Source organism: Mustela nigripes, chromosome 3 (assembly GCF_022355385.1).
Source record: "Mustela nigripes isolate SB6536 chromosome 3, MUSNIG.SB6536, whole genome shotgun sequence".
Classification (NCBI taxonomy): Eukaryota; Metazoa; Chordata; class Mammalia; order Carnivora; family Mustelidae; genus Mustela; species Mustela nigripes.
In genome coordinates this window covers 80,391,559-80,412,402 of record NC_081559.1, presented here as the reverse complement: position 1 = coordinate 80,412,402, position 20,844 = coordinate 80,391,559, and the positions used below count along the sequence as shown (strand labels likewise).

At 36.5% G+C, this 20,844-nt stretch overlaps 1 protein-coding gene across 1 annotated transcript; it reads right to left on the bottom strand.

Annotated features, from left to right (window-relative positions):
- Positions 1–214: 214 nt before the first annotated feature.
- On the bottom strand, positions 215–20,640 carry ZC3H15 (zinc finger CCCH-type containing 15). The gene is made up of 10 exons (XM_059394305.1): positions 20,448–20,640; positions 13,401–13,502; positions 8,607–8,718; positions 7,449–7,601; positions 6,935–7,026; positions 5,618–5,800; positions 4,126–4,272; positions 3,858–3,959; positions 2,980–3,103; positions 215–1,026 (listed from the first exon to the last, which is right to left on the bottom strand). Exons 1-10 carry the CDS (start codon positions 20,520–20,522, stop codon positions 836–838), a joined length of 1,281 nt encoding a protein of 426 aa, XP_059250288.1. The 5' UTR covers positions 20,523–20,640; the 3' UTR covers positions 215–835.
- Positions 20,641–20,844: the final 204 nt, after the last annotated feature.

The following is a 20,844-nucleotide window of genomic DNA, read 5'->3' as shown; positions in this document are numbered from 1 at the left end:
TTATCTATAGTCTCTTTAAAGCCAAATTCATAGTTTACTGAATTCAAAGTAGTACTGTCAGTATTCTACGTAGTCCCATAACCACTTAAGAGAATCCATTAACTGTGTATACCTTCTGTGCTAACTATATAATCCGAACTATATATAATCCAAACTATAAATTCTAAGAAAATATTCATATAAAAACTTAAAGAAAAAAAGGACTATATTAGGATTTTAATGTATGATGGTCTTTATTTACAACTTTATTGGCAAAAAAGAAGAGGGGAAACATTTAAAACAGTTTAACACAGGGCATTGCAGCTGATTCTGTCAGGTTAAGGAAGTTTCTTTTTAAATGTCCATCTAATCGTCCAAAGATATACAATACTGAATCTGCATATGCAGTTTCCTTTATGAAATACAGTGCTCATATTTTAGGCAGTCTTTGAAACACATAAATACAAAGAAAAACACTCATTAAAAACTGTATTAAATGAAGGGTATTTTAAATTTAAATTGATATTTATGTTGTTCTTATAATACATGCCCAATGAAAACAAAAAGCTGGAAAAGCAGTCACACTTCCTACTTGAATGGACAGTTACAACAATCATTTTCTGCAATGACCATTATATTTTCAATTTATCATGAACTACTCTGAACTTACTATGAGATGTAGCCAAAGTCAGAAGACAAGACGTAGGGAGAATATTCCTTTTTTGGAGGAGAGTAAGCCCTCCAGAATCAGCATGGGAAATAAACATCCTGTTGAAGAATTCTAGGTGGAAAAAAATTACTGTAGTCAATTTCAACTCATGCTGAGCTGGCTTAATTTTTTCAGACTTGTCTGGTGTCATTCTTCCAAATCAAGTGTGTTTAATTCTTCTTCTAGTTCATCCAAATCTTCCCCAGTAAAAAGATTTTCATCAACAGGAACAGCATCGATGGCTCCATTTTCCTGTCCCTCCCCTTCGTTGTCCTCTTCCAAATCACTTCTTTCACCATTTTCAGCCCTACCTCCAGAAGCTTCACTTAATTTGTTTTCTAAAAGTAAACATTGAAATCAGTAAGGCCAAGAAGCAAACACTATTCCATTAGCAACTGAGAGTCACAGACATACTACATTTTTTTTCCTTTTTCAATGAAAGCCTTTCCTAAGATTACTCCAACAAGAAATGATCTTTTTTTCCTTTTTTTTTTTTTAAAAGATTATTTATTTATTTATCAGAGAGAGAGGGGGAGAGCGAGCACAGGCAGACAGAATGGTAGGCAGAGGCAGAGGGGGAAGCAGGCTCCCCACCGAGCAAGGAGCCCGATGTGGGACCCGATCCCAGGACACCGGGATCATGACCTGAGCCGAAGGCAGCTGCTCAACCAACCGAGCCACCCAGGCGTCCCAAGAAATGATCTTTTTCTAAGCCTAAGAAAGCTTAAGCTATATACGTAGTGCAGGTATGTTGTGCACTATAGACATTTGATTGCTTAATGGTATACATTTGAAAGCAAGATTTATCTTATATAATTTAGTGTTTCCTATATGACCCAGCAATTAGGTTTTTAGAAAGTCAACTTCCACATAGTATTTTGAATAAATGACCATGGAATCAAAAAATGTTTATTAGCAGCTACTTAGCTTTTGATTTGGGGGACAGCAGTTAAATCACACTAGTTGTAATGCTGCAAAGAGATGTGAATCCAAAAACATTTCAACCTATCAAATTGTGAAAAAAAGAACCTAGGGTTATGCAGCTACTTTATAGGCTAGGAAATACTGAGACAACAAAAATGCTGTCTTTTAATGTTCAAAGACACCAATATTTACACAAAGACAATTTTTAATAGCCTTACTTAGATTTTAGCTATTTTAAACATCTTTGATGTCAAGTCTTGGGGGATTATAAACTCTGAAGTACTTGCAATTTTCCCTACTGTTACCAGCCCTACTTCTAAAAGGAGCAAATCCAGTCTTCAGATTGGCATTAAGACAATAGGCTGACAGCAGTCAGACCCCAGGAGGGCAAGCCAGTTTTTCAAGTTATAACTTGCATTCCTTTATTGTAAAAATAAGGTTAGTTTTTGCTCTCTCAACCTCTGCCTTGATTAGTATTCTACGTTTTCCTCTCATACTAACTATGCCAAACGTTCCCTTTTCTTTCAACTCCTCAGTCAAGGCACCATTAGACATAAATTTTATCAACAAGCCTTACCACCCAGTCCTTCCCCCATTCTCACTCTTAACTGAACTTATTACTTCCATTTCCAGATCTTGTTTCTGTAACTAACACCCTTTCATCTTCCATTTTTCTTCTTCTCCCAGATCTTTTTCCCCTGGTATATAAGCCCTTCCCATGACCATGTCTCCCCTTCAAACAAAATTTGTAAGAGTGATCTGCACTTATTTTTCTCCTCATTCCTCTTATCATTGCAGTCCTGATGAAAACTGGCACCCTAATTCCTACAATTCCTTTCTTACTACAACTAAAGACTTCCAGTCTAAATCCTACTTAATTTTTCTGAAATTCTTCTTTCTTTTCCTTTGTACTTCTCAAGCTTTCCCTCTTTTGAGTACTCTAACTGATGTTTGCAGTATATTCTACAAAGTTCTCACATTAAGTATTGTGCCTGGGTGATCACGTTCATTCACTCTGAGCTACCAAAGAAAATGATTTTCAAAAGTTTTCCTCCTGTTGACAGTGTCACGTTTGATAATTAAAATATCTCAAAATCAGGAGGTTCCAAACTGATTAGCTACATCTCCAAATTCATTTTTGTCCCCTTCTACTTCCAGTTAATGGCTTCAGGATCCACCTGGCCACCAATTGTACAGCTTCCATGACTCACTATTTCTATATATAGCCAAACCATACATATTTATGTTACCAGTCTGGTACCTGCAGACATCAAAGTTTGCCAGTCTGGTCTAACTGTCCACCCCTGCTATCTTTAGACAGCATCCTAGTTCTTGGGATCTTGGAATACAAAAGTTAGCATACTTACCATCCTTTTCTGAAGTGTATGTGCTGAATCTTTCAAGACTGGCTACAGTAATACCTGTCTCATCTACATCTCTTGGGATATACAGGCTTAAATCTATGTCATTGACACTCACAGAATCATCAACCTTTAAAAACATAAAAAATAAAGTTGTTACTTATGAGAACAGCTTTCATAAATTACTTACCTTTTACCTCTGACATTTATCTTAGTGAAACAAAATTATTACTAATGCCAAGTGAAAACAATAACTGACAATTGCCAAAATTCACTCCTTTTCCGAAACTTCTTGGGAAAAAAAGTAGCAATGTCATATTTCAACTTTCTTCCTCTCACATACAGAATATGACATTTTTATTTTCAACTCAAAGACAGAGGTTAAAATTTTATACTATATGAAAAATGAATAATCAGCTATGTTTGCCTGTAACTGAGTGATTTTGCTGTTGTCTCTTGCTCCCTACTCAATTTTCCCCTTACTCTGTTCCCTTTAGTCTCTGTCCCGTTTTTTTTCCAGTATAAAATATTAAACAAACAAACAAAAAATCATTTTTTTTAGGAAAATAAAACACACACTTTTTAGCTAACACATACAAGCATTTAACTCTACCCCAGTCACTGTTCTACTTTCTGTATAAAGAACTATAATATAATTTTATAAACTCATTTAACTCTCACAAGTAGTCTGCATGTAGGGATTATCATTATGACTTTATTACAGATCAAGGTAGAGACCTACCGTGTAAATGATTTCCCAGATTAGAGTCAGGATTTGAACTGAGGCCCTAGAGTTGATTCTCTTAACCATGCTATTCTATTGTTATACTCCACTGTTTCTCTTCATCAACATGAGGAGATGAGGTGCCAAAGCTTCTTCTTACCTCATCACTACCTGTTCCTTGGGTGTAACGGGTATCATCTGCTTCCTCATCATCATCATCAACCAGTTCAGGACGAAATTCAAACACCTCACGACCGCTAATCTATTCAGATACACAAATATATCAACTCATGGTAAAATTCAAACATTTCATGGTCATGGATTTCAGACATAAACATGATTAAATTAAAATAAATTCTTGCATGACACAGAAATTATAAAAATGAAAGAAAAAATAACGAATCTCTTCAGGTGAGTTTGGGACGTACCACTAAAGCCTTCCCTGCCTTGAAGTCTGCTTTTCTTCTTTCCATATCTTGCTCAAGTTTATCAATCTTTTCTTGTCTTTTTCTTTTCTTCCATGCAAGAAAAGATTCTAGAGTGATTTTGGTAACATTTGGACCTAGGGCAGAACGCTGCAAAGACAAAAGAGTTGTTTATTTTCCCACAAATCACCTATAACAATATTTAATAATTTTCTCTTAATGCAATTAAGTTCTTGCCTGTGACTATTAAGACATCAGATTTAGAATAAACAGATTTATTTTCATTTTATATGGAAATGAGTAAAATGAGTGTCCAGAGATACAAACATTTGTAAACACAGTAAAATATATTATTCTGAGCTGCATTTCTTTTCAATACCGAAAATGAGTAAAACCTGTCATATGAGAAATGGTTTTAAAATAAGTCAACTGCTGAAAACAAAAAAATATCAAAAGTACCATGAAAATATCCAAGTATCATTTGTGTTCCTTAGGAAAAGAGGGAAAAAACTAGGCAAAAACACCATCTGCTCCTCAGAGCCAATAACCAAGTAATAAATATATGGAAAAATAATACTTCCTGAACATCTGCCAGCTATCAGTATTAAATGTTTTCTACACATACGCTAACATGCTGATCTCCACAAATAAGCAAACAGAAAGATATGGGAAATTTACCGAGGTTAATAGCTAGTACTTGGCAGAAGTAGGATACAAACAATCCCAAATATACCAGACTCCAAAGTCTGTATTTTCTATTATAGCATAGTGCCTTATATGAGACACTAAACAATATGTCCATTTAAGAACAAATGTATATAATCCCAACCTTAGACACTTATATAGTTAGACAATCCAAAGACAAAATGGATATAATTTGAAATATACAATCCTAAACCTAGTATTTCCAATAATCTCAACATTTTCTTGTCACTCCCAGGAGCCATATCTACTAACTCAGTGGCCCCATCTGCTATCTCATGGAGTAAACCTCTTTTGGGCTGAACCAGAAATGAGGAGCAGAAGATTTTCTTCAATGAGACATATTCCCCTCTACTGACACAGTGGGAGTTTTGACCCCAGGGATGATAAAATATACAACTGGAAAACTGCAGGAGTTGTTTCCTTCAATACGTATTATTGATTAGTAAAATGGCTAAAAAATAAGACATCAGGGGAAACATCTAAAACTTCAAGTTCAATCAGAATATCATTTTAATGAATATACTAGTACAACAATCTTATAGAATTTGATAAACCAGTGGCATAAAAAATTGTTTCATAATCCTAAAATTAATGTCATGATGGACTAATGATTATGGTTAGGTTTATATTCTAGACATAAAATAACTAAAGAAAAAAATAAGGCAACTTTGGGAAAAGGTTCTATTTTTTTCCCCTTCCATAATAACATGTTATTGCCCCCAAGTGGTAAATATTATAATTTCATGATAAATATTACTTTAGTTTTATAGTAGGAAAAAATTCTAGTTACCTCTCTTTCAATAAGATCTTCTAATGAAATTTCATCTTCTTTCTCTTCTTTTTTTTTATCTTTTTTCAATACAAATCCAGGAGGAAGTGCATGACGATACATGCAAATATCACCACCTCCAGGGCATACCCAAAACCAGCCATACTTGTTGTTTTCAATAGCTTCGAGGAAATGCTTGCACACCTGTAGAGACAATATTATTCACAGTAGTGGCTCAGTGAAGTCCATTTACAAGGTAAATGCTTAAATATATGGAACAAGTACATTCTTATTCACATCCTTAGGCTATTCACTTTTCAGAACACCCTTGGCACAGAAACGTACACGTAAATCAATCTTAAAATACTTAATACAATGGTAAATTCCCTTTAGAGAAGATCTATACAATATTTCTATTTTCAACACTGCTACAAATTCTGAATTACACAAAGGACATGCCTCAGTTTTAACCTTTGTAAATGTAATCCAACCCTGATTTTTAAATAAATGAAAAAAAAATGTGGTTATAAAAAACTAAAACCAATGATTTTGTTTTGATCTTTCCTAAAAACTCATCACATGCAATAGTGATACAAATACTACTTGAATTACCTGAAATTATAGGCAATTTCTCACATCTAAGAAGGGAGAAAGCAAGCAAGGTACAAAAGGAACCAAAGGACAGTGACCTTTGGTGCAGAATACAATTGTATTGAAGCCTCAGGTAATAAACTTTAAAAGAAAGAAGTGAAAATTAACTAATAAACAATATTCTTTTCCTCAAAAAAAATAGAGCAGATATAAATAAAACTAGTGTTTAGAAATTTTCTAGCTATCAAGGTTTTTCACTATAACTGCACTATAAGTAAATATGTGGGCATAAATGCTGGGTCCGAGAAAAAAGGTATAAATTTTTAAAAGTGCATTTCCTGGAATACTAGAGCCATTACCTATCCAAATTTCATTTTCACCTTCTTGATTTAAAAATCTCATCATTAGTGTAGGTGTTTATCAACTGTCCCTCCATTTACTTTGCATAAGGAAAGAATTCTTGTCTGAATATGTGATCGTGTTTATCCATATCTGAGAGAAAGTAAAATCACCTCAGAAAATGACACTTGGGGACTTCAGTCACATGCTTTTCAAAGGCTACTTTTGAAAAAAGAATCTTATTTTGTATGACTTAACACTTGCAAATTCCGACAAAGCTTGATGCACTTTATAAAAAGCTCCAATAATTTAAAAAATAATCCAGTAAAAAATAGCAGCAAATACCTTGCCACATAATTCTCCCTAATGATAAATATCACAGCAACTCAATTCAAGAAAAGGACATACTATTTGAGTTTTTGGTTTTTTCTTTTCCGCCTCACCGTGCTTCTTGTTCACTACTTCTTCCAGCTTTTTCTCATCCCAATTATCCATAGTATCTAAATAAAAAGAGATATGAAAACTAAATACTGTAATTTTATCTGTTCCCAAAACAAACTGCATATCTCCTTAGACAGGAATGCTGGATATAAGACTTATAACCTGACACATTTTCTTTAAATGACACCAAAGATAGGAATAAACAGTGCTATGAAATTATTCACCCAAATCCCAAGCAGTTTAGGCAAATGAGAAGGTAGTACTGGAAGAAAGGGTGAGACTAATCCAGAAGAAGTAACTGCTTTTTATACAGCCTCATTTTTTTAACTAAAGGACATAATGCTGTCAACTCAGATTTTGTGGAAAAGAATTTTTTTTTTTTTAACAAACACAGCCTTCCTAAGAGCAAAATATTCTTCAAGTTCTAAATATCTTAGTAACAACCAAAAGATATTTTTAAGAAAATGTCTTAAAAAAATACCTTTTTCAAGTTCTTCATCTCTTGCATCAATGTAAACACTTCGCTTTTCACACTTTCTCTCCAGAGTCAAGTCATGAGAGAACTTACACTTATCTCCTTTAGTACACTGTCCTTGCTTAAAGAATGCACACACCACGGATTTGGGATCTGCACCTACGTCAAATAGCACATGGTATTTGTATTATAATCTGCCAGATCACAAAGTATAGCTTCTGAGATATAATTACTACTGGTGAACTTGTTATTTTCCATTCACTGATATAAGAGAAAAATACCACTTATAGGTGATTATTAAGACATTTCTTTAAAGCTCATTCTACACCATTTTTTACCTATTTTTGTTTCTTTTATTCTTACCATTATTCCTTCCATTCTTACTCTTATTCCCAGGGGTGGGAAACCAAACAAACTCAGAGGTTATTCCATAGTCACTTGTCTAGTTTGAGTCAATGAGGCAGAGGTAAAAGAGAAATATAAACATACATGGAGATATACTACCAAGAGTCTGGAACTTATAATTTATAGAACCACAGGTTGTCTACCAAAGAACAGATATTATAAATCAACTAGCAGACTATCTAAATCCTTACTTTTACCTTAAGTGGGGGGCTAGTGGCTGGATTTATAGTTGTACAATCACATAGCTATGCACATATATAGAGGAATTATAAGAAAGTCATTGATATAGTTTAATTTTGACAAAGGGAATATCCTTTCCATAGCAGACACACCGGCTTATATGAAGAAAATATACATCAAAACAAATTAAAGGTTTTTTAAATTGTAGTTGATCCACAATGTTACATTAGTTTCAGGAATACAACATAGAGATTTGACAAGCCTATATGCCACCCTCACCACAAATGTAGCTGCCACCTGTCACCATGCAATGCTATTACAATACCACTGACTATACTCCCTCTGCTGTACCTTTTATACTCATGACTTCTTCACTCTGTAACTGGAAGCCTATACATCCCACTCCCCTTCATCCTTTTGCCCATCCCAGGCCTCCAACCTCCTCCCCTCTGGCAAAGCATCAGTTTATTGTCTGTATTTATGGGTTTGTGCCTTTTGTGTGTGTGTATTCATAAAACAAATCAAGAGGTTTTAAAATATGAATATTTGATAAAAATATTTCCGACATTTAAAATTTACCTTTACTTATTTTTTGAGCAGCAACTACAGGTTTGAATAGCTCATTTAGTTCCTGCAATTCTTTCTTCTTGTCATCTTTCTTCAATTTCTTTTCAGCCTCACTTTGTGCTACCTAAAATATTCCCAGGAATAATATGAAAATTTGGTTTCATATAAGAAAACTGTTCTCATTATACAATAGTTCATAGAGCATCACTAACAAAACATTTGCACATTTATGTATCCATACCTCTTAGTATCAGTGTTACAATGGCCTTTAAGTATATATTAAATCGTATGGTTAAACTATTAAATGAAACTGCGATATCAGTTTACTTAAAATAATTTATAAATGGTACCATGCCAAGTAAAAAGCATATTCAAAAGCTTACAGCAATAAGCATTTATTAAGCATTTGCTACATGCCCAGCACTTTTAGTAAATGGTTCTCACCTGGGATTTTCTTCTTATGACAACCACCCACTTCCCAGAAACATGAGGGTGCCTTTTGAAGATCAGAAATGCAAACATCCGGAAATGTGCAGTCCCAGACAATAAAGAACTGTACCACCCAAAATACCTATTCCCCTTGTGGAAAAACACTGAGCTAGGTCAATGTGGGAGATAAAACAAAACAAATATGACATATGACATAGTTCCAGGCACACGATTTACATACCTAATATGATTAGAGGATTCATCCAGACATTTATATGTCAGGTCCTATGTTAGATGACAGGGAATACAAAGATGAAAAGATAAAGATGCTTATTTAAAGAAGCTCAGACTCTAGTGGGAAGACAGACATGTCAACAACTGTAATATAATACATGGTTCTCTGGGAACAAGGAACGCCTATATGCCTATGAAAACTAGACTGAGCTAACACTTTATGGATGAATTTTTCTGATGGGTAAGAAAACGAATGCAGAGAGCCAGCCAATGCAAAGATACAGGCACGAGAAGGAACACAGTATGAGAAACATCAATGAAAAGTTTGGACTGCATCAGTAGGTGACAGGTAAAACTCCGTGGCTTAAAGCAAGTCAATGACACAATCAGACTGTATTTTATAAAGACCACAACGGCAACTGTGTGAAAAGTGGACTAGAAGAAGCCCAAGAACAGCAAGGAAAATGAAGAGGCTAATGCAACTGCTGTAGGCAAGAAAACAAGAGCTTAAAGTAGGCATTAGTAGCAAGGTTGGAGAAAAGAGGTGAGAACTCTTAAGGAGGTAGAACTGACAGTACAAAGTGACTGACTAGACATGAAGTAGAAAAGAGAGGGTGGGGTCTAGGACTATCACATGTATGGTTAGTGCTGTTAAACAAGACAGGGTATACAGGAGTAACAGGTTTCAGGGCAGAAGGTGGAGATGAACTCAGTTTTAGACATCCTGAGTATGAGATGCTTACAGAGCAACTGAATAGAGCTACTTGGAAGGCAAGTGGACAAGGATCTTGATACCTGGGGAGAGAGTCTGATTTGAAATAAAGATTTTAGAAACAGTTTACCGATAATAATTGATTAAAACTTTGAGTGTATAAGAGATTATTCAAGAACAGCATAAAGAAGTGATTAAAAAAAAAGTGATAAGAGCAGAGGACAGTTCCCTGAAGAAAACCAATATTAAATGAGCCAACAACACAACTTTAAAAAGCCCATAAAAGGGTCCAAGAAACATTAAAGAAACAGGTGGAAATCCAGCACAAAAAAAGTACTTAAGGAAGGAGAAATTTTAGGAAGGCAATGGCCAAATGCTATAAGGTTAAAGATATCCCAAATCCCAACTTTGATCAGACGGTAGATGTGTTCAAATGGAAAAACTGGAAAACATTTTTTAAAAAGAAAAATTTAAGCATTTTATCTATAATAAAACTATCGTTTGCTCATGAGGTTCATCTCAAACATTTATGGACCCAGAGCAAGGATACATTGGAAGCCCACAAACCATTTCTGTGAATATTTGTAAGTTAGAAATCAAACTAATGCTAAATAAAATATGGTTTGTACCCCTACTTAATCAATATACCTTACAACCTGGAAGGATGGGTTCAAATTTAAAATGCCCAGGTTCCATGGAGTTCTACGCTGGAGCACAGCAGTAAAACAAGAATCAACTTCTGGCTCTTCCTCTTCCCACTCTGAGTTTCATCCCACCATGTGTGTGCATGAAGGTGGAAGGTGTGGGGAAGGACATGGTATGGATTCAGATCTGTCCATACTCCCAGCACATACCCTTCTTTTTTTGTGTATGTGTTGCTGAAGTGAACACACAACCTTCCTTTTGAGTACTTCAGGCATACTGGCAGTACAGTATACCCTAAGTACAGGCAACATGACCTTTGTAGGCCCTGAAGTATTGTGGTGAGGGATGGTATAAACTCCCTTAACCCACTGACTCCTTGCCTGTGGGAGAGCTATGTCTAGAGGAGACAAAGAGTAGGGTCATCCTCTACAGTACAGGGCCTACAGTGGGGTACCTACTGCCTGGCTCTAACAGCAGGACTGCTGCTCATTTTGCAGATAAAAGCCCAAGTACCCAAGAAATTATCAAAAATTATAATACTGAAGGTACTATCAATCCTAACCACCACCACCACCACTGAAAATTTCAGGCTTTCTCGGGTCTATAAAATATAAAATTATCTGTCAATATACTTCCCACTAGAAGAAAAAAATAGGAAGAGGAGAACAGGATTGAAAAAAGGAATAAGGGAAGAAAAGTAAATTCTTTTCACACACCCATATTCCCCAGAAGATCCACATTATCTTCTAATTTAACCACCACAGGTACCTTACAAGGGTAATTATCCTTCCACTGTACAGATAATTGTCACTAAAATTTAAGTTCATGTAACAAATAAGATGACTCCAAGATCTAAGCATACATTTTTATTAAACCAGGCTACTAAATTAGCAGCATGGAAGATCAATAGTTTTTGGCTCTACAATCAAGCTGGGCATAAGAAAAGAAAAATGCTCGAGGCACTAATCTGCTGACAATATATGTGAGAGAAATTTGTTTTAGATTGCAGTCACAAACATATATTCTGATATTCTCAGATGAAAAAAAGTATTTCCAAAAGGACAGAGTGGCAAAAAGAATACTTTTTAAAATAAAGATGCAGGTCTGTAAAATCTTAAACTCAAGAAAGTGAAAGATCTAAAGAACATGAAGAAAAGGAGCTACCTTTTTTGAACGTGTTGTCAATAGATAAAATGATTTCAAAATTCATATGGAAGACAAAATGCCTAAGAATAGCCAAGAAAAATATAAAAATAAGTAACATTTGGGGGAAAGGATTCCTTTAAGAGCTAACAGAACAGGGGCAACCAGGTGGCTGAGTGAGTTAAGCCTCCGCCTTCGGCTCAGGTCATGATCTCAGGGTCCTGGGATTGAGCCCCGTATCAGGCTCTCTGCTTGGCGGGGAGCCTGCCCCCCCCCCCCACTTGTGATCTCTGTCTGTCAAATAAATAAATATAATCTTTAAAAAAAAAAAAAAGAGCTAACAGAACATGTTACTAAGGCACTATAATAAACATCAATGGGATACTGGTTTAGGGACAGACAATAAACAGAACAGAAAAGAAAATCCAGGAATAGATCCTAATATATTTGAGACTTTACTATATGTCAACAATGGTATTTCAATTTGGTAGGATAAATGATGCTGGTGTAAATGGCCATTTATTTGAAAGAATATTAACTTACTGACATATAAAATAAATTTATGACAAATTATAGACTTTAAAAATAAAATAGAAATCTAGGAAAAACACACATAATCCAGTGGTGCAAGAGACTTTTTAACTGTATTTTTAAAAAGCTAGACATACCTGACAGTACAAAAAATAAAAATTATTGTACAGCAAATGAAACAGAAACATCACAAATTATCTGTAATGCAGGCAAAGGTGTCTCTCATAAATTGACAAGAAAAAGACAACCAGAAAAGCAAAAGATATGAATACACAAGTCAGAGAAGTATAAACCCAGACAGCCAACAACCATTTGAAAAGCTACTCAAAACAGAATAACCAAAAAACAAAACAAAACAAACAAACAAACAAAAAAATCCTCAAACTCACTTGTAGTGAGGGAAACAAAGCAAAGAATGAGGTCTCAATTTATACTTACCAGATTGGAAAACATTAAAAAGAACGTTAGTACCTATAACTCATGCACTGCAGATGAAAATGCGAAGGATTACAATCGCCACAGAAACTAATCTAATCTATTAAAATTAGATATCTGGGGCACCTGGATGGGTCAGTTGGTTAACCATCAGATTCTTCATTTCCACTGATATAATGATCTCAGAGTCAAGAGATCGAGACCTGCGTTAGCTTGGAGCTAATTGGGATTCTCCCCTCCCCACCCAGCTGGCACTCTCACACTCTCTCTCTTTAAAAAAACAAACAAATAAAAAAAAGAAGTCCATTTCCCTTGATCTAGAAATGTGTCACAAAAAAGCAAAAATGCCTGTTAAGAACACACGTACACAGACATTTCTCATAGAATTATTCTAATGTCAAAAAGCTAGAAACAAAGTGATCACTTATAGTGAAATGGATGTTTACAGTATACCCATATTGTAGAATAGTATGAAGCCATTAGAAGAAATTAGAGCTGTATCAAAATGACTTAGAGAAATATCTAAGACATACTGCTGAGTAACAGAGGCAAGATACAGAAAAGTTTTAGAGTAGGATTCCATTTTAAAATACAATTACCATTCCAAATACGTCTATCTGTAACAAATGCCTTATTACATCCATATGAAAAAAATGCAGAAATTTTAAGTTATTTACCTGACGTGGATTTTGTTGGCCAAACTTAACCTGATGAGTGACAGCCTTAATAAACTTCTGTTGCTTTGCTCCTTTCTTATTCTTTAGACCAAAAGTTTTGTCCTGAATGAAAAAGAGTACAGAAATATCTTAACAATTTATATTAATTTCTCATCTATTTTTTTCAGTGATATCTAAAAATCACTCTTTCATTTATGCAAAAGGAAACTTTTCTTTAGTATGCTACATAAACATGTGAAACACTAAAACATCAAGTTGACCCAGAATTCTTTACAATTCAATATATACTTAAAACCTTAAAACTATCGTTATTAAACCTGTTACTCTAAGATGCTTTTTCCAAAGTGTGTTTCAGAATATAAATTCTACAGGATGTGCAGGGTTGGAATACAGGACAAGATGACCTACAGTCAAGAAAGTTTAGGAAAATGCTTGCCTAACAGTGTTTTTAATGCTTAAATGTAAGATATCTTAGAGCTTTTACCAGAAGGGATGCAGTATGTAGCAATTCTGAATTTTTTTTTACTTCAAAATGCATTCTTCTCAGAGTACCCTAAGGGATTATGTACTACCGAACACATTTTAGGAATACTGCATAAATATTATGTACTCCACTGGTTTTGTTTGTTTTTTGTAAGAGAATTATCTTCTCAAAACAATTAAAAAATTTTTTTTTAAAGATTTATTTATATGGGTGCTTGAGTGGCTTAGTTGGTTGAGCTCTGTTCTTCTACTGAGCCAGTTACCAATTTACCCATACACTATCAATCTTTGTAGACTGAGGTTCAAACAGATGTTTCACTTTATCATGAAGTAAGCTTCATGCCCAATATGCGGGTTGAACTCATGAGCTCCTGATCAAGAGTTCCATCCATGCTCAGGGAACCTGGGAGGCTCAGCTGGTTAAGCATCGGCCTTTGGCTCTGGTCATGATACTAGGGTTCTGGAATCAAGTCCCATATTGGGGGGGGGTCCTTGCTCAGGACCTCTGCCTACCGCTTCCCCTGTTTGTCTGCTTGTTCTCTCTGACAAATAAAATCTGGAAAAAAAAAAAAGTTGCATGCTCTACCAACTGAATCAACTAGCTGACCCTAGATGTTTAATTTTAAAATGGGAGCTTGCATCTTTTTCATTCTCTTGTTTGTGGGTAGATCTGAGAAAGGATGAAGCGGCAAAAAGGTCTATACTATTGAAAGAAACGTTGAGACCCTCTAAAAATAATCAGTCTGAAATAAACTGACGATTTTAAAGCCTTCATTTTGGTATTATTCTGAGGGAAGGGACAAAGTAATAGGAAGTATTACAGCTGCAGAATACCTATGTGGACACGATGGAAATGAAAAACAGTACTGATACAATTAGTATTTGAGAACATTCAGCATGATGTAACTTTACAGAATCTCAAAATCAGTAAAACAGATCTTTCAGTTTTCTTAACATTTGCAAAGTTGAAGACAGTTCAGCTCTAGAAGGTTCTCATTAAGAAGTATCTTTTTATTCATTCACATCTACATCCAAACATATACCAAAATTTCACTTCCCCTACTTAAATTTCTCTCATGTTTTAATATCCCATATTTCAAAACTCTACAATTACTCTGTAATTTACGCATGTAAAAAAAATAGGACATACAAACACGCTGAAGAGTTTTTTTTAGGGCCAGTGTCCCCTCCCCCCTTTTAAAAAAAATAGGTTTATTTGACAGAGAGAGGGATCACAATTAGGCAGAGGGGCTGGCAGAAAGGGGGAAAACAGGCTCCCCGCTGGGCAGGAGCCCGATGTGGGACTTGATCCCAGGACCCTGAGATCATGACCCGAGCTGAAGGCAGAGGCTTAAGCCACTGAGCTACCAAGGTGCCCTTGGTGTCCCTTGTTTTTATAGGTAAGAGAGTTCAACATTCAATTCAGTAAGAAGAAAAGATGGTCAAGTATGTGATATAATGAAAAGAAATGAGCACATGCAGCAACCGGGTATGAAATGACACTTTCCTTTTAGAAAAGTGAGTTCTCATGGGAGGTAGGGGAGATGGAAAAATCCTAGATAAAAATTTCAAGATCAAAGTGCAAGTACATCTACATAAGGCCTGCCAGAGAAGAGCATAACTAGGGTTCAAACCATGCCCCATAAGTTAACCACAAAACTATTGAATAAACAAGCAAGATAGATAACAAACAGCAAGACAGATACTAACATATGAAGATTTAGGAAAGAAAAAAGTGCTCTAAGGGGACTTGCCTAGTTAGAAAAAAATACTCATGACAACAGTTTCTGATAGAAGTATATACGCTCCAGATCCCAGAAGAAAAACAGTTTTTCAGGTTTAATTACACCGCTTTAGCACATAATTAACCAGCCTAAAAGAGATAATGAATGAGTTGTGATTTTAAAGTCTTTAATTAGGGTAGGGCTCAGAAATCATTATTTTTTTTTCAGAGACAGGGGACACATCTATTCAGCACTCATGAAACCTAAAGTCAACATATATTTTATTGAATCCTCTTAACAATCTTATGTTATATTGAAGCTGAGAACTGTTCAACAATTCTGAAGTCAGACTGTATAGTGTAATGATTTAAGAGTATAAGCTCGAGCCAGGCTGCAAAAGTTCTAAGCTCAAACAAAACTGAGCAAATTACCTTCTTTGCCACAGTTTTCTTATTTGTAAAGTGGGTCTCACTCTAACCTTTTAGGACTGTTGTGGAAGTTAAAAGATTTACTACAAAGTAGTGGAGCACACTGGTTAACAGTAGGAGGCCTGCAGCCACACTTCTGGGTGTGAATGGTGGTTCTCCCAATGGCCAATTTAGTAACCTTGGGCAAGTTATTTAATCCCTGTACCTGTTTCCTCAATTACAAAAAGGGTGATAAAACTTATCTCACTGAGAGAATTAAAAAAGCTGCATAAATTTATCACTTGTACGTGGCTTGTCTTCTCTCTCCAACACATTGATAATTGTGTCTGGCTCACTAAGTGTTAACTAAGTGTTAACTATTAAGTGACACAGATGATATTTGAACCAAGGTATATTGGACTCCAAGCAAAGTCTTTGTTCTTTCCACCATGAAAAACCATTTTCCAGAGAAACCTAGTTAGGTTACTGTGCAGGTTGGTACACAAAAAGCTTTCTGAATACCACATTGCTGATGTGGGATACTAACACCACCTATTGAAAATAGGATGGTTTATAATTTGGAATACTTCAAAAGGGCTTTCTCCCTTTTTCTTGAATTTAGGACACGTATGTGAAGATTAACTTGGATTTTTTGCAGGTGGGGAGTATGAGACAGGAAGACTGGAGGTTACAATTGAACCCAAATCGTGCTTAAAATAAAACTGGGAGGGGCGCCTGGGTGCCTCAGTTGGTTAAGCAACTGCCTTGTGCTCGGGTCAGGATCCTGGAGTACCACATTGGGCTCCCCACTGAGTAGGGGGCCTGCTTTTTCCTTTGACCCTCCACTTCCCGTGCTTTCTCTCTCTCTCTCAAAGAAATAAAATCTTAAAAAAAAAAAAAATCTCTTATTAAAAAAAAAATAAAAAATAAACTTGGAAATAGTAGTCCTCATTGGATCAATATGGTCCCAAAGTTTAGGTTATAAGGAAGGAACAGTGTATGTGTATGTTTCAGATGTGCAAAACTGAATACAAAGCAGTTCAGAAAACATTTTTTTTTTTTTTTAAAGGATGGCTCCCTGAAGCTCCAGAGCCTTAGCATTCAATGAACTCCAGACTTCCTTAAAACTGACCCTTTCTTCTTCCCCCTGCCATCCCATTAAGTAATCATGCTTCTTTTACAGCCAGCCTAGCCTCCACTCCTTAAATAAGATGTGTGAAAACAAGGGGAAAGGGTTGGGAGAACAGGACAATCTAGTTGTCTTTCCAAGACAACTAGAGACTACCTTTTGGGAAAATAGGGTAAGCAGAAGCAAGCACTGTTTTATTTCGTTAGTCATTGTCTACCTCCCTCACCCGCCACACGCACTGTCTAATGTATTTTTGTTCTCTATTCATGAAATGGATATTCTACAGCTGGTTAATCTAACTTCAAATAATCAACAACTGACCTTGACTAAAGTTTTTCCATTGGCAACCAATCATTTCTCTTTCTCCATCCTTTACATATCTGGATACCATCTCTTTAGGTGTTTTACTACCACTTTCTTGCTGCTACAAGTCCTTAGCTGGACAATTTATTTGCATGCCCTACAACTCAAGGATCCTTTCTCTTTCCATTTTCAAATCCACTTCTCAAAGTTGACTTCAGTTTATTAAATGTCAGCTATAAGAAAGCAAATAGTATAAGCCATTTGAGATAACTGCATAAATGTCTAACAGAACCATAACATATTTTTATATACTCATTTCAGAAAGAAAATACCTATTAATACAAATCAATTAATACATTTTGGAAAGGTTAAAGAGAGAAAGAAAAAAATGTAGGCAACAGAAGGAAATTATTTCAGATGACAGAAAGTAAACCCTTTATAGACTGCACAGGCCAGTCTGATTATTTTCACTTACTAGTTCTTTTTTAAATAGTAAATAATAGTAGCTGCCATTTATTATCTATATGTCAATTATTTTACAAACATCATTTCATTTAACCCACAGCTCTATAATATAGGAATTAGTTCCATTTTGCTGATAAGAAGTACATCAGTCTTTGCTCCCAGCTCCTCAATCAATTTTCATCCTTAACCCCATACACTAGCCATCAGGATATGCTAGGGTTTGGGATAAGTTAAAAAAAAAAAAAAGTCATCTATAATATTTAACAAAGAGAAATATATTGTTTCCTAACCAGGCTGAGTAATAGAATTTTCTACATAAATCTCATTTCACAACAAATGATAAACTTAACACTAAATTCACTAGGGGGTATTTTTGTACCTCTCCACTGGTAGCAAATATCCATGCAGTACACTTGAGTCTACAAAACCTTACTACCATTAAGGGGGGGAAAAAAAAAGATGCCCACCATATATGATAAATGGGAGGGAGGGGCAGGCTAATATCATCACTGTTCGGGTATTTTTGGTTAAAAAACGCAGCTGTCTTATTTTGTATTTTTCTTTGGCTAAGTTTTCATTAATGAAACTAAGGTTGCTTTCTCTTTACCTTAAGAATAACTGTGTACAAGATGAATGAACCCATTATATACCTACACTTTGAGTTGAGAAACAGTACATAACTTTCATGTAAAACTCCTTAAAACAAAAATACTACTCCTGCCAATTTAAAATAAAAATCACTGCATACAGTTAAAGTTCAATAATGTAGGAGGTATACTTTGTCAGGTAACATTTAATTTCACATCTATAAGGAAATTTCACTTTGTATCATGTTAATTCAATCTTAGTACAGGAAACTGACAAGTATAATGTGATCCCTAAAATGTCCCTTGTTTACATAGCAGTGAGTGCTATGAGATCACCATTCCCAGAGATCTACTCAAATGCCAGTGTCCAGATTGTTCAAAAAGGTGACAGGAGACACATGTGTGAAGAAGATAGTTATTTGCTTTTAAAGTTCTGGCTATCTGCTTCATCACAGTTCTAAATAGAACAAATTAGCAATAAGAATACAGGTTGGGAGAGTGCACCTGAGTGGCTCAGTCAATTCAGCCTCCAACTCTTGACATCAGCTCAGGCCATGATTATAGGGTTATGAATTCGAGCCCACTTAAAAAAAAAAAAAGATAGAAAAAAAAAGAAAAAAAGAATACAGGTTCTGCTTCAGAGCTGGAACTCAGCAATGATTACTAGAATTCTTTATAAGCATGTTAAACCAGCAGACTTTAAAAATTATGTAAAAATTGACAAAGACAAGTTCCAATAAGGTTTATACTATGAAGCCTTGAGGGTTTTCACTGATGTTTTTCAAGGCTATAACTACCAAATATTAAAAACAGTAATCATTTAGGTATGCCTGGGTGGCTCAGTTGGTTAAGCGTTTGTCTTCCACTCAGGTCATGATCCCAGAGTGCTGGGATTGAGTCCCGCATGGGCTACTTGCTCAGTGGGGAACCTGCTTCTCCCTCTGTCTGCTGCTCCTCTTGCTTGAGTGTTCTCTGACAAATAAATAAAACCTTTGAAAAACAAATAAACAAAACCAGTAATCATTTATAAATAAACTCATTTCAAAACAACCAACATACATTTTGGTGTCCATTATTCAGGTATACCATAAGCAGGAAAATGGTCATAGGTTTTTCCAATTATATCCAAAGAACACGAAGAACCTTTTAAAAGTCACTGATGGTTCACTCTCAGGAAACTCACTGGTAGTCATTAGAAGGCAAATACAAAACATTCAAGAACGTCAATAATGTTCCTCGGCCATAAAGAGCTGTAGACTCAGGGCACTAACTGAATAAATGTGTGTGTATACACACATATATATGCGCATCTACATAACAAATTCAAATACGGCACTTAATACAGCTAGTGACACTGAAACAATCTCTTTTAAAGGAGAGCGGATTAATTCACAACGTATATATACAGAGCCACGTACAAAACGGTGAGCTGCGACCTTAAAGAAACCATCACTCTATGAAACTTGTAATGGATCGAAAAAGCCACGAAGTGGTAATTTGTTAGCTCGAAACAACTACCCCTCCTAAGTGATGGGTAAAATTGGAACACAAAGGATCCTCACGAGCCGACCCCCCAGAAAAAGTCTGACCCAAGCCCATTCAGCGCACTTTCCAAAAACACCAGGCTAGAAACGTCTTCAATGTTAAGGACTAGCGAAGGTCAAAACCCTGAAATGGGTAGGGGAGAGGGGTGCCCTTTCGGACCTGGGTCGGGGAAGGCGGGGGCGTGGGCGGAGAAGCAGAGGCTGGGTGCGGGGGCGCCAGCAGCGTCACTATAGCGATGAGAGGTAGGGAGCGTCATCACGGGGCTGGGGAAGGGGCAGTGGGCCACAGAGCCAGAGGGGGACACGTCGTCCCGGAAGACACGAGCAGAAGCCGTGGAGCGGGGAACCAGGAGGCTGCTTCCCTGAGGTCTCACAGCATGAGTGGGGGAGGGGGTGGGTACTCACTTCAATAATCTTCTCCTTCTTTTTCTGCTCCGCCTTTTTGCTGCCCCCGGCCTGAGCCTGTTTCTTGGGGGGCATTGCGGAGACAGGTGGCACCGGCCAGACTTAAGCGCAGCTGGACACCGTCAGGGGAGCTGGCCCCGCGGCAGGAGGAAGAGGACACGGGCCTCCTTCGCCGCCGCACCGCACGGAAAGCAAGGCGCTCACTCGCCGCCGAAATGCGGCCTTTGCGACAGGTCGGTGCCGCAGAGCATTGTGGGTCGCGAGGAGGGCGCCCGGAAACGGAGCTGCGCGTGCGCTTCTGCCGCGGCCGGCCAGGAGGGGGCAGGGAAGGGACGTGGGGAAATGACTTGGCATCACTTGTGATGTCGTTCATCCACCTGGTCCTTTCTAGGTTGTG